Source organism: Mustela nigripes, chromosome 2, assembly GCF_022355385.1.
Source record: "Mustela nigripes isolate SB6536 chromosome 2, MUSNIG.SB6536, whole genome shotgun sequence".
Lineage (NCBI taxonomy): Eukaryota > Metazoa > Chordata > Mammalia > Carnivora > Mustelidae > Mustela > Mustela nigripes.
Genome location: NC_081558.1, coordinates 62,887,838 through 62,902,188, shown reverse-complemented (window position 1 = coordinate 62,902,188; position 14,351 = coordinate 62,887,838). Strand labels below are relative to the sequence as shown.

General features: G+C 47.6%; 1 protein-coding gene across 4 annotated transcripts in view; it reads left to right on the top strand.

The window, feature by feature from the left end:
• Positions 1 to 14,351, top strand: part of ITGA9 (integrin subunit alpha 9) — a 326,717-nt gene that overhangs the window by 23,364 nt on the left and 289,002 nt on the right. For all 4 annotated transcript variants that reach the window (XM_059390569.1, XM_059390567.1, XM_059390568.1 and 1 more), the window contains exon 4: positions 3,905 to 4,028. In XM_059390569.1, coding sequence (XP_059246552.1) covers positions 3,905 to 4,028 — 124 coding nt within the window. The remainder of the gene's footprint in view (positions 1 to 3,904; positions 4,029 to 14,351) is intronic.

The window sequence follows — 14,351 nt, the reverse complement described above, 5'->3', positions numbered from 1 at the left end:
CTCCTCCCTTGGAGCAGGAGGCGGGGGGGGGGCACTTACTTGCTGGGTAGGGGAGATCTGTGGCATCGTGGTCCTGACCCCCTCCACCCACTGTTCCCGGTGGCCCAGGGCCTGGCCCTGACTGTGCAGGGTGGACCTGAGGCGTGGTCATAGCTCTGGCCATCTGTGTAAGAGGGTGGGGTGGGGACCTACGTGCCTTTGTGGCTGAGCCATTGGGAGAGGCCCAGGATCCACTCCCCCTCCCCCTGCCCCCCACACACTGCCTGCCCAGGAAGGACATGCTATTTCCATATAACAAATAAGACTTTTGAAATAAAACTTGCTCATTTTCTCCTTTTATTTTTTGGAAGTAAAAAAAAAAAAAAAAGGCACAACCATCCTTATAACTGGAAAGATGTCAGATTCTAAGATTTGGGGTGATGGTAGACCCTCCTCCCCTTTCTTAGGATTATTTGGAATCTGAGTTTGGCTGGTCTTTCTGGTATTTTTTTTTTTTTTTTTTTTAGAGAATGCTCTTTTTTTCCTGTTCTTCCCTGATCTGCCCCCCTTCCTCCCTCACAGCCGAACTCATTTAGAGAGATTGATGGGGTTAGTAATCCTTTGGAGACAGTCCCTAGGAATTTTTTTTAACATAGGAGTCAGATTGATGTGTGTGTGTGTATATATAATGATAATCAGGGATAAACAGTGTTTTCTTTCTATAATTTATATTCAGAAATACTCTTTGTTGTTTTCCTACATGCATACTGGCTTTGACACTTTGATCTCTGACCTCACAGAATGCCTTAATTTTAGTTTAGTTTACTGTGAAATGCAGTATTTAGATTTTCTAGGAATTCTTCAAGATCACTTCTTAAACAGTTTATGGCACTTAAAAAACAAACAAATGAGGAGACAATAAACTAGACATTAAATGCAGAATATCCTTCCTTAGAAAAGTCAGCAGGCCTCATGGTAAACATCCGCCTCTTTTTACTGTCCCTCCGGCCCAGAGATACAATAAAATGCAGTAAGCCCTGGAAGCCAAGGGCTTTCCTGAGTCTATAAGCTAAAATAGGAGTCACAGGAGCCAGCCAGCTAGATGGCTTGCAAGCAAAGGGAATTGAGTCAGAACTAAACATTGAAAAAATCAACTGCTTGGTGGAGTGGAGAGATTATGGGCTTTGTGACGGATTTGTACAGGTCCTTGAGAAAACTGCAGTGAGCACAAGTATCAAGTGCGGAGGTATGACACTTTGCAATATAAGGAATAATAAGAAATTTGTTTTGTGTAGTTTAATGTCCTAGGGCAAGAGCCAGTGAGTGTGTGGACAAATTCACCTTTCCAGTAGTTTCGCCTGTGGGCAGAGTGGTCTTGTTGGAGGGGGCCGGGCTGCGGGCTGTTGCTTTGAAGGAAGAGAGGTTGGCAGGCTGTGACTTTCATCAGAGGACAGTCTGAGGGCCCCAAAGAGGCCCTTCTCACTGGGTGCCCTGAGTATTTCACTTGGCCCTAGAGTGGTCATTTCAAGGGTATTGGTGCCTGTGGATAAGGCTGGGAACCCAACAGTCACCAGAGCGATCTCAGGCAGTGGGTTTGATGGCTCCTCAAGCAAGAAATTGGAGTTTTCTTTTTTTTGGAAAGATTTTACTTATTTATTTGACAGAGAGATCACAAGTAGGCAGAGAGGCAGACAGAGAAAGGAGGAAGCAGACTCCCTGCTGAGCAGAGAGCCCGATGTGGGGCTTAATCCCAGGACCCTGAGATCATGACCTGAGCCGAAGGCAGAGGCTTAACCCACTAAGTCACCCAGGCACCCCAGGAAGTAGAAGTTTTAAATGGAAAATGGAAAGTGTTTTCTAATGAGATAAGGAGGGCCCTAAAAGGATGAGTTCCAGTCCTGTTTGTAGCACTTGCTGGTTCTGAGCCCACTTGGGGTTCCCACGTGTGAAGCAGGAATTCTGCATTCCTGTGCTCACCCCCAGTGTGGCAGAAGTCAAACATGGGCCATAGAAATGCCGAACATTGTGGCCTGTTGTACATTTGAAGGAGAGAAACCAAGAAGTTAAAAACTCTGATTATTTTAAAATGTGGTATTTTAAGGCAATACATTTGTAGGCCAGACTGAAGTGGCTAGAGAATGGAAGTGAGTGGCACATGTGCACGAGAACCTGGCACACCCTGGGAGTGAGCAGGTCGGACCCCGACCAAACTTGTGGATGCTTGGACATGTGTGGTCATACATGGAGTGGGCAGTTATGTCCAAATATGAGGCTGGGGGTGTCTTTGGTGGGTGGGGAAGGATGTGCCCAGGCCACGTTCCTGCTGCGGGCTCCCATTCCAAGGTCTGTTGGACCCAGGTGGTGAGAGGCTGTCAGAGAGCTAATTAGGGCATCTGTCTGTCCATCTAATGGCCTCATCTCACATAGGCCAAGCGATAGCCCACCTCAGATCCCTCTGCCTTGAACCTCCTCCCAGGTGCCCTCCTAGCCATTCCTTTGATTTCTCAGGCTCTGCTCAGATGGCCCCTCCTCAGAGTAGCCCTCCCTGACCTGCCTGTGGAAACCAACCATGTTCTGGCATGAGGGAACATTGGGGTGAGAAGGAAATGTTCTATATCTTGTTTATGGGCTGTGTACATGAGTGTACACCTTTGTCAAAGCTCATTAAATGGTGTACTTGGGATTTGAGCATTTGCTCTATGTTCATCTACTTTGAAAAAAGAGCCATCAACATCTACTTCTTGTTAATGGCGCACATGCTGAAATCTTTCTGTAGGCAGAAACAGTCAAATATGGACGGTGGTTCAACCTGCTACTTTGCCCTGAACCAGCTCAAAACAGGAACTCCCCACATGTGTCCTGCCATCCAGCAGCCTTGTGAGGGCTGGAGTTCTGTCTCGCCCACCAGGCTGACCCAGTTCTCTGACTGTTCATTGCTGTATCGTCAGGGCCTAGCAGAGAGCCTTGCACACAGTAGGTGCTCAATAAATACTCGATGGGTGACTACTCAATGGGTGACTACTGATGGGTGAATACTCGATGCTCCTGTGAGGCACGCCTAGCATACTCATCTGGCCTGAGGGCCTCAAGGATGTGTGTTGCGGGTTGTCTTCTCTTGACCTGGTTCCCTTTTCTTTGCCTTTCTTGCTCTCTGTCACTGTGGTGGTTCCCCAGGGCCCATTGGCTCTACCCCCAGCTTGCACCCTGAAACTATCCCCTCCTTTCCTCCCCACTTCCCCCATCCCAGGCCTGGCCAGCATCCATTCTCACCCGGACATTCATGTCTACTCCCCACCTGCGGTCTCCACACAGTGGCTGTGTTGTCTTTCTACACTGTAAGGCAGATCAGGCCACTCACCCGTGTGAGACTGTCAACTTCCTCTGCACGTCCACCAAAGTCCTAGTCGTCAAGGTCTGCAGGACCCCTTGCTTTGAAGGAATGAAGAGCAGAGAGGCTGGCAGGCTGACCTCTTTCTTGCCACTACAGTCCAGACCAGCCCACCAACGACCTTCGTTTCCCTTGAACCTCCAAGCCTTTCTCACATGCTTCCTCAGCACCCGATGACTGCACCCTTGAGTGTAGCTGGCGCTCTCTCCCTGAACTCTGTCCTTCCCACCCCCAGAGTCTCTGTCCCATAACCCTGGGTTTTTCCTTCCCAGGCCTTAGCACTAGGGACAACCCCTATTTGTTTATGTGTTTGTTTCGTTTTTCTTCCTAGTAGCTTCCCAGGGGCATGTTTGTGTTTGTATGGGTTGCTGATGTCCCAGACAGTACCTGGAGCCAAGCTGTGGCTGGGCCGGAGGGAGGATGGCTTTCTGGCCCCTCTGCCCCCTCCTCTTGTGGAACCACTTGGCATTGCTAATGCTCTGCTTTGGGACCTCCTGGGGCTGAGTTTCCTGCTCTGACCCCCTCTCTGTCCTTTAGGCCTGTGCCCACCGCTGGAAGAACATCTACTACGAAACAGACCACATCTTGCCCCACGGCTTCTGTTACATCATCCCGTCCAACCTCCAGGCCAAAGGCAGGACGCTGATCCCTTGCTATGAAGGTGAGCGCTTCTGATCCCCCTACCCCCCACCCCTACCCCACACCTGCTGTGGCACCCTGAACAACTCCCATCATCTCCGTTTCCCGCAGCTTTCCAAACTCTAACTGGAGGGCAGCACTGGGTCCGCAGTTGGCCTCTTGGCACCCATGGCCCTGCCCAGGAATGGGGGTGAGCAGGGGCTGTCGTTTCAGACCCTGCCTAGCCCCAGCCCTGCCCCAGAGCCCATGGTGTGCACTGAGCTATATGAAGTCTCAGTCTAAAATTCACCAAGCCTCAGCCAAGCCTTCGGGCAGAAGTTGGTTTTCTGGCACTGCCACATGCTGTGCAGCCTTAGGAGAGCTGCTTTCTCTTCTGGGCCTCGATGTCCTCGCCTGAAAATTCAGAGGTTGGCTCGATGGTCTCCACGGTCCAAGCTCCCAGATGGTCTTAAGGCTCCTGAGACAGTTTTGTGGACAAATGTCCTGAGACAGTGAGAATCCCGAAACCCGGGATTCGGTCATTCCCTAACATCACAAGGCTCTTTTCTTCCCATCTGTTCCACATACTGTCATGACAGTTTGAGGACCTCTTTGCCAGGGGCACTTGGGATCTTGGAGGGAAATGTATTTTCCAGTCTCCCTGCTTAAAACCTCCAAACACCACTGAGCTGATCATTATGTTTTTTTTTTTAATTAAAAAATGTTTTTTGTGCTGATCATTATTTAGCTCAGTTGAACTTGAGGTTTAAGGATCCAGGAAACGCTCACCTTTTTATTGGTTTTAGAGTTTGGACACTGGTTTTCTTTGCCTAATTCTGAGGGAGCTAGCACTTGTTCCCTCTCTAAGTGCTGTGCTATTGATATTTTAATCCTCCTTCTAATTTACTTGCTTGGACTGAAGTCTTCACCAGCCTGTGTCCACGTTTCCTCTGGGCCTCCCTGGGGTTTCCCAGGCTTCAAATTTTGAGGCCACCAAAGATGGTTCTGAGAACTGCTCTCTGGACACATGCATTTTTCTGCCTCCTGGAGGACCCTCCAGGGCCCTGAAGGGAACTTGGGTGCCCTGAGCAGGTGTTCTGTGCAGCAGTCCCATGGAAGAACTGGCAAGACTCCTGTACGGGGCATGAATGCTGACCTGTGAGGACGAGCCTTGTTCTTTTCCTCTGTGTCCACATTTGATCAACTGTGGCTGGACCATGTGGGGAAATTGAACTCCAGCCCTGTTTATCTCTGTATTGCCCCCGTCAGAAGAAAAACTTCTGAAGAATGGACATAATGTAGTCTGCCACAGAGACGGACAGATAGTATAAATAAATCAATAAGGGGTCAAGGCTGTGTTTTGACTACCCCAGCTTACTCCTCACTCCCGCCCCCCTGTCCCACCCCAGGAAGAAAAGGGGAAGCTCCTGGCACAACTCTGTGGGTAGCTCATTGGCCTGGGGAGAGGAGAGGGAATCGATACGAGTACCGGAAACAAAGATGATTGAATCCAAACCAGTTGTGCAAGAAGAGCAGGATGTTGGTTTTCCCAGAAGACATATTGTGAAATAGGGATATGTTGCTGCCCCTGGTGTTTGCTCTGTATCCCACTGTAAGCACTGGAATGCGGAAGGACAGACCTCTGAAGAGGTGGGAGCTTGTGGCCACCGTGGCTCACACTTGTGCACAATGTGTTGTTTTAAGTAGCTGTGAGCTCAGCACTGGGCCAGTGTTGGTTTGGGGGACTTGACACCCTCTCTCATGTCATCTTTACAACTCTTCACTTGGGTTTTGAATATGTGTAGTTTTCTGGAGGTCATTCCAGAAGACCCCAGTGGGGCTATTGGGAGGCAAGAAGAGGGAGGGAAGACAGCCCATGAGAGATGCTACCTACAAGTTACCATCATGGGCAGCTGGGGCATGAGCTCTGGGGAGCTCTGGGGCTAGCAGAGAACACACCTTGGGATTACCCACCTGAGGTGTGTAGGGGCTGGAGTCTTTCCACCATTCTGTCCTGCTGTGTGTGGGAGCAGGGAAGGCCCCCCAGCAGGTGATGTGGGTGCTGGCCTCTAGGCTGCATCCTGGGAATGGTGAGGATGGCAGAGTGTGGGTGGGGCCCCTCATGCTTGACAGGAAGGTGGAAGCCCACGTGAGCCAAGGAGGAGCCACAGCAGAGCCCAGTGTCCTCTCGGTTCAGGGCTGCTCTGCACATCCCTCATTCACAAGGGGGGCCTTAGGAAATCTCATATGTTTCTTCCCCCTCTGGGTGGTTTTGACCCTCACCATGGAATGTGCCCCCTAGGGCTCACTGGCCCAGAAGAGCTACATGTGGAACAGACCTGCTCTGAACCTGCAGCCGGAGCCCAACTGACCTGTGGGAGTTGGAGTGGGAAGGGAACCGCTTGTTACTTGTCACAGACATTTCATGGTCATTAGGCAGTCATAGCTGACATGGGGCTCGACTCATGATCCCAGATTCCTCACACAGCAGTGGATGGACCATCAGCCCAGGCTGCCAGGGTTGTTCTTGGACTATTCCTTGACTTAATGATGGCCAAATGGAGCCAGCAAAGAAATGGCAAAAATGGTGGTACCCCTGCCTAGTCCTCCTTCTCCAATGGGCACACACACACTTCCGTGTGCTAACTCATTCATGGGGCTGGGGAGTGTTGGGTTCTAAGAGCAGCCCCTAGAACAATGGGGCACTGAGGAGAATGCTTCTGTGGTTTTAGTTCCTGTAGGAGGCAAGGGGTGGCCGATGTTCAGATATCTCTAAAAGACTGGCTTGGCAAGATGAAGGATGTTGTCCCCATTTAGAGACCCTTGCCTGTGCTGTGCTGGCTTTGGGGATGTCTGCCTCCCATTCTTGGGCACTTGGGTTTTAAAGCAACTGTATTTTTTCTTAATGTGGAAAAACTTGGTGTCCCAAGCTCTCTGTTCCAAGTGAGGGATCACATGACAGCTAAGTACAATACAACAGAAGTATTTCAGAATTTGATAAGATTTTTGAATATCATCTTGATGAGCCTTCTTTCCTGAGGTCTAGAGATGTGTGGCTTGCTCAAGGCTAGGTTTTTCTTTTCATTCTCTTATTCATGTACCATGCGATGGAGAGGAAATGTAGCACGGTGGCAAAAGCCATAGGCTCTGGACCCCAACAGCCAGAATTCAAGTCCTGGCTCCACCCTGGTGAATGTGCCTCAGCTACCTCGGGGGTCTGTGAAGAGGATGAAGTGGGTTAAAACTTGTCCATTCTTAGACTAGTGCCCAATGTGTGTGTGTGTGTGTGTGTGTGTGTGTGTGCGCGCGCGCACACTAAGCACGTGTATATACACTGATACTCCATATTATGTGCTAATATACTATATGCCAGGCAAATGTGTGTTAGTCACTGCGGGGTGATTAATTTGTCTGCTAGGAACAGAGTCCACATAATCTTAAGTGCCTCATCAATAAAACCCAAATGACAGCCCCAGCTCTTGAGAAGTTCCCCAGCTGCAGGGGAAAACAGAGAAATAGGATGTTTCCCACGCGGGAGAGCTGTGTGGGGAGAGAAGTTCATGCCAGTGTGTTCCGCAGGGCACTTCTCCCCAAAGACCTAAGCGGCAGCCAAGCTCTACGTGGTATGAAGACAGCTTATTTTGTGTGACACCTGGAGAAATGGATGCCACTTTGAGTCTGCAGCTGAGGAGGTGCCCTGGAAGAGAAGCATGGTGGGAATCTGCTGTTGGTCATGGCAGTGGGTGCTGGAAAGGGAGGAAGGGGCCCTGCTTCCTCTGAGTGTGTCCACTGTGGAGTCGCAGAAGGACCACTGAGGAGCGTGCGAGCCCTGCTGGGGGCCTGCTCTTCCATGCTTCTGTCTCTCAGGCCTCTGGCTGGACCTCCATTGTGTCACCTCTGAGGGTTCTCTTCAGGGGCTCCTGAGAAAATTGAGATGTGCTCAGAAAAACCACACATTGTTCTCTCATTGTAGGCCTCCCAGAGGCTCACCTGTGCTTTCTTCAGAATGTTGCAATGTTAGTTTAATAGATGAAAGCCTCGAAGTCTATAGGCCTATGTCTAGACTGTCTCGAACTTTTGAATTCTTAAAACATCAGTCTTGGGCACAAAGGCATTTTTCTTGTGACTTTTCAGGTGCTTCCTGTTTCTGGTTGGGTGGGAAATGCTATCAGAGTATCCTGTTTGGAACCAGGAAATGTAGAGGGAATGGGAAACAAAGATGACTCTCAGACACAATGTGGAATAAACCGATGGAGCATACCATTAAGTCAGCCGTTTAGCTTGTGCGTGAGACGAGAAAAGCATCATCACTACCAGATGTTGTTTGGTTTTACCCGAGTGTGTGAGAAGACAAGTTCAGTGGGACGACTTGGGGGGTGGGAACTGTTGGTCAGCTCTATGAAACCTGTTGCTCTTAAGTCAGTGCTTTGTTAATATATATATATATTATATAGGCACACAGATGTCTTTTATCCTTTGCCCTTGAGCCGCCGAGACAAGAAGCCATAGCTTGGCAGGAACGGGGCTGTCAACAAGTCATCTTTTTTTTTTTTTTTAAACATTTATTTACTTATTTTAGAGAGTGCACATGTGAATGGGGGAGGGACAGAGGGAGAGAATCTCAAGTAGATTCCCTCAGTGCAGCCCCACTGGCGGCCCAATCTCATGACCCATGAGGTCCACCTGAGCCGAAGCCAAGAGTTGGATGCTCAACCAACTGAGCCTCCCAGACGATCCACAGGTTGTCTTTTTATTGTGACAAAAATAGTCTCACTAATCTGGGAAAATTGGAAACAGCTCTGCTAAACTAACCAAAAGTGTCCCGGGGAAACACTGATAAAGAAGCGGAATGAGAGCACCACCGTAGGTTAGACCCGGTTTCAGAATCTGAGCAGTTCACTTGTTCCCATGATTGAACGCATAGCTCCGTCTGGGTGACTTTGGGTAAACCTGCTAAGCCTCAGTGCTTTCATCTGTAAAATGGGGAGATTAACCTACTGAAGAGGTATTTGAGTATATTAGGTGCCTAGCTCAGAGTGAACACTCGATAAGTACGAATTTTTTAGTTAAGTGCCGTAATAGAGAAGGTTTCTGGCAAATCCTGCTTTAATGAATAGATAATGGAGGGTAGAAAGTTGAGTATTACAAAAATGACTTTAAGACTACATGAAGGGAAAAAAAAAGACTCCACGAATAGATGATAATGTCTTAGATATCTTTAAAGATCCTATTTGCACAATTTATTTACTGGTAAGCTCTCCTTTCCCCTTTCAGTAGATTAGGATCTAAAGTTTAATTCATGCCATGTGTAAATATTCTCAAGTTGGGAGTTGTTGGGGTCTGAATTTATCTAATTTCTCTGTGCCTTAAACTTGTCCCATTGATTCCAAAGATTTCTGTGCTTTCTTATTAATTCGGGGTGACTGGCCTTTTATTCCCTGTAGCTTTTTCATCTCTCAAGACAGGCTCATTTCTAGAGAAGGAAACATCACCCATTCCCATGTGAAGTTTTCTTCTCCTGTCTGGTGTGGAGTGCTGTGGCTCCGCAGGGGATAAAAATCAATCAAGAGCCATTTACAAATGAAAAGGGCTTGAGGTTTTGTCTTGTTTTGTTGTGTTTTTGTTTTGTTTTGGAGAGAACCATAAAAAGCTAAGTTGATCCATTTAAATATTCAAGAACAAGGCCCATAAATTTTTATTAAATAAAGAACTCTACATTTACATAGGATTTTATGGTTTCTAAAGAGCTTTCATAAACATTATCTCATTTAAGTAAATATAACAAATTTAGAAACAGATGTAGTTCTGTATTATAACCAGTTAAGGCAGATAGGGACCCTGAGGCGGGGGCGGGGGGGGGGGGGGGGGGGGGGGGGGGGGGGGGGGGGGAGCGTAGCTAGAGGGAAAAGCCAGGGCCAGAGGAGGTGACCAGGTCTCTGGCAGTGACTCTTAGGGCTCAGGGAACCCCATCGAGCTTTCATTTTGGTGCTAAGAATTTTTACTATGGGCACAAATATATTCTATGCTTCCAACGTGTTTCCATACGCTATGTGGAATGATTGACTGCTTAAGCTGTATTATCTAATATTTTCCTTATAGATGTCTAAATTTTATGACTTTCCTCTTCTAAACTTGCTAATCTGTATGACAGGTGTCTTGGGTTTTATTCCTCTCAAAGCAACTAGATTTACCTACCAGCTGTCAGGGATTGTGTTAGGGTACTTCACAGGTAGGCTCAGACTGAGTAATGACCTCATTTTGGGGCGTAAGAATTCTTAGCCCCATTGTACATATGAGAAAACAGGCTTGGGGAGGTTGATGAAGGTCACAGGCTCATGAGAAAGGATTGTTGGCATGGAAGTTCAACAGCAGCTTCTTTGTACCACGTGTTCCGTTGGGATGTTGGCTTTCTTTGTGGTTACCGGGATGCTGTAGCCCTTCACTGAGCAAAATCTCCTATCACGTGGTAATTTTATTCTGATTTTTTAGGACTCTCTACTGGAGACTTTTCAAGCTTTCTTGTAGTTTTGCAGTTGCAGACACAAAATATAGACAAATCCCAGCAAGTGCGGTGGTCGGGGGGGCGGAGGTGGGCAGATGAGGCCCTTCAGCCTGATCCCATTTTCCTGAGAGGCTGCTCTGCGTCCTAGATCTTTCCTTGCTGTAGGCATTTGGTTTTCACATCTGAGTAGTGGTTTGACAGTCTGTGTTTCAGTGGTAGTTATTCCATGAGTCTGTTAGTTTTGGTCATCATGTGGATTTTCCTCAGTTCTGGGCTGGGACTCTCACTGAGATGTGACTGTCCCCTGTTCAGGGTCACTTTTTAGGAGGGATGAAAGCTACCACAGTGTACAATGTCGTGGGCATTTCAGGCTGCTGTAACAGATCTACCACAGACAGCATCTTAAACAACAAACGTTTATTTCTCCCTGTTCTGGAGTCTGGGAATTCCAAGATCAAGGCCCTGGTGGGCAGTCTTCTTTGTCCTCACGTGGTGGAGAGCAGAAAGAGGCGAGCTCTCTAAGGCCTCACAAGAAGACACTAATCCCATTTATGGGGACTCTACGCTTGTGGCCTCATCTAACGCTAACCACCTCCCAAGGCCCCACTGCCTGATACCATCCCATCAGGGAGTGTGGTTTCAACATAGGGATTTGGGGGCAACACACATTTAGTCTATAACACATAGTAAGTTGAAGGTACATATGCTATTTGTGCCCATAAAGTAGCTTGCTTCTGCTTCTAAAGTAGGGAATTGGCAAAATTGGTACTAGATTCTGGGTGGAAAGTATTTAAAGATTATGAAACTTTAAAATTTTAAAAAATTTTGTAACAAATACATAGCATAAAATTTACCATTTTAGCTCTAATTGTGCAGTACATACACTCACTATTGTGCAGCAACCACCATCCATCTCTAGAACTTTTCCATCCTTCCAAAATGAAACTCTGATACTCATGAGTTCCCCCGCGTCCCCCGTCCTGCATTCCACCCCAGCCCTGGCAACTGCCATTCTATTTTGTCTCAATGAGTTTGACTTCAAATAAGTGGAATTCATGCATTTATTTGTCCTTTTGTGACTGCCTTATTTCATTTAACATGATGTCTTCAGGGTTCATTCATATTGTAGCACGTGTTAGAATTTCCTCTCTTAAGACTGAAAAGTTCCACCGAATGGATGTATATACCACATTTTGTGTATCCATTCTTCCATTGATGGAAAACATTTGTTTCAAGGGCAAGAATATTCTCATGGTGACTGTGGTCCACGAAGCATGACGGTATGAGGGAAGCAGATTGGGAGGCAGGGACCCTGCCACTTAATCCTGCCTCGGGCTCCTTTGCTGTGTGGCTTTAAATAAACTACTTGCTCTCTCTGAGCTATAGTGACTTCATCGGTAAAAGAAATGGATGGGGTTTGAATTATAGACATGTTCTAGAGATCTCTTCCCCTCTTAAAGCTTCTCTCATGTGATTGTAAGTTGCTGGCTTTGTGCAGTTTGCTTTTAATGCCCACCATTGCTTAATTGTCCATTATTTTGATAAAATGTTTTCCCCGCCTCTCTAACCTAGCTGTTTAGGTCATTTGCCCTTTTTCCCCCCTTTCACATTTAGACTGTGGTCCCTCACAACTGTGGGCAGTTTTGTCTTTTCAGTTTTATATGTTGAAATGCCCGGGTTACTAGTAGAGTTCTGCCTACGCAAGTTACTTGTCCTCTAAATTGTTCAATGACCAATTATTTGGTATTCACTCAGAAATTGAGCAAAACCTCAGGAATAATTTGAGACTAGAAACCTATTTTTTTCTCTAGTTCCTGGCTAAGTTCAGGAGCTATGAAAGAAACAGTTTTAAAATTGATGCATTAGAAAGACGACTTTTGAAAGATGAACCTTTCTCAAATGGGAAGATAGATTAGTAAGGAATAATACACCGCCTGTAGAACTTGATCTTTCCATGGGCTTGTTTTATCCCACCAGCATTTCAGGAGGAGTTCAGGAAGTGACTCCACCCAGTATAATTCTTGAATGAATTAAAATTCATTAGTGTAAGTCCCATGTATTGAGTTGTGGGTTGTGACATTTGGAAACCAGTATTTTCTCTTCTCTGAATTGCCTTCTGTTTAGACAGAATTTAGTAAAACCGGCAGCTAAACCAAGGAAAATACTACCATTTTTAGAGTAGAGGAGCCATACAACTTAATGAATATTGTGACACAGGCCAAGTAACCCACATCCACCCACAGCAGCGAGACAGAGCTTTCCAAACTGTTCCTGCCTCCTCCAGGTGATTTCCAGGTCCCCTGTTCACCCACATCTTTTGCTTGAGATTCAGGTCCCTGGATTTAACGGTGTCCGGTTTATTGCAGGACAGTGGGCTCCTGTCATGCTGACCTTGATTCCCCTTTGCTGCTTCAAGATGGAGAAATGTTTTTTTTTCCCTGGCAGTGAGGGAGGGAACCAGCTTGTTGTAGCTCTCTGCCTAGCTATATCCTTGGAGCAGGTGGCGACTGTGTGGACGTGTCCAGGAGCTGCCAGGGCCCCTGGCCTGTGTGTGTGTGCAGGAAAAGGGCTTCTGGGAACACCGGAGACTAGAGGAGGTCCCACCCCATCCTTCCAGCCTGCACTGCCTGGACTTCTCAATGGAGGGAAGGACTGTGACCGGTGGTGGTGGGATTTCTTCAGGACACGGGGAAGGGGCAGCCTCCTATCTCCAAACCTAGCTCCCTTTTCAAAGCTCCTGCCTTCTCAGGAACGGAATCTGGATATTCTATCTTATTCCCCTAAGGCCTCAAAGGAGAGGGGATTGCCTAGGGGAGAATTAGCCAATCTGGGTTTTGAAAGCCCAGAAACATCAATCCTTTTGGGTCTTTGTTGAGCTCCAATCACAATTGCCACTACTCTTAGGTCTCTGGGGTTAGTGGTGGCCCTGGGTGGAGAACTCAGGATTCCTGGTTCCCAGGATGCAACTCCTTTCCAAGCCAGGCTGGGGGTGGAGGTCAGGGAACCAGACTGATTGGAAGACAGAAGGCAGTGCTGGCAGAGCAGGGGCCACAAAGGTCCCAGGTAAGCAGGTTGAGAGTTCAAGTCTTAGTGGCTGGAGAAATGTACCTGCTCCTGTCTCATTTCCACCTGGGCCTTGAGTTTGTGCACAGAGAAATGTGTGCACACCCTCCCTTAGTACACTAGCACTAGCACATACCAGTAACTGGCACAAGGGCGGTGTTGGGGGCAGTGAGATCAATGAGTTCAACTTGGTGTTGAATAAACTGTCAACTATGATGAACTGTTGTGAGATTACACAGACAGAGAAGCTGAAGAGGAGTGATGGGGTGGGGTGGAAGCATGAGGACTGGAGCCTCTTTTCAAGTTGAAGTGGCTAACCAAGAGTTAAAGAAGTTTCTGGGAGGTCAGAGTTATGGGTACTAGTCAGGAGCCCCACATGGTTTGATTCCTTGCTCTAGAGCACTCCCAAGAAGGCAGGTGTAGACCCTGGTGTCTCAGGAAGTCAAAGCCAGTGGGGTGGAGACTGTTTTCTGTGTGTCCCTGACCCTCAGATCCGGGGTGCAAGACTTTGAGGAGGAGAAAGACAGGTTTTCATATCTCCTATTTTTGGAGTCCCTCTTGCAAAGGAGATCTTGAGGTTGTTTTCTTTAAAACACGAAAGATTCCTGTGTAATTCTTTTTTTTTTAAAGATTTTATTTATTTATTTGACAGACAGAGATTACAAATAGGCAGAGAGGTAGGCAGAGAGAGAGAGAGAGAGAGAGGGAAGCAGGGTTCCTGCGGAGCAGGGAGCCCGATGCGGGGCTCGATCCCAGGACCCTGAGATCATGACCCGAGCCGAAGGCAGCAGCCCAAACCAC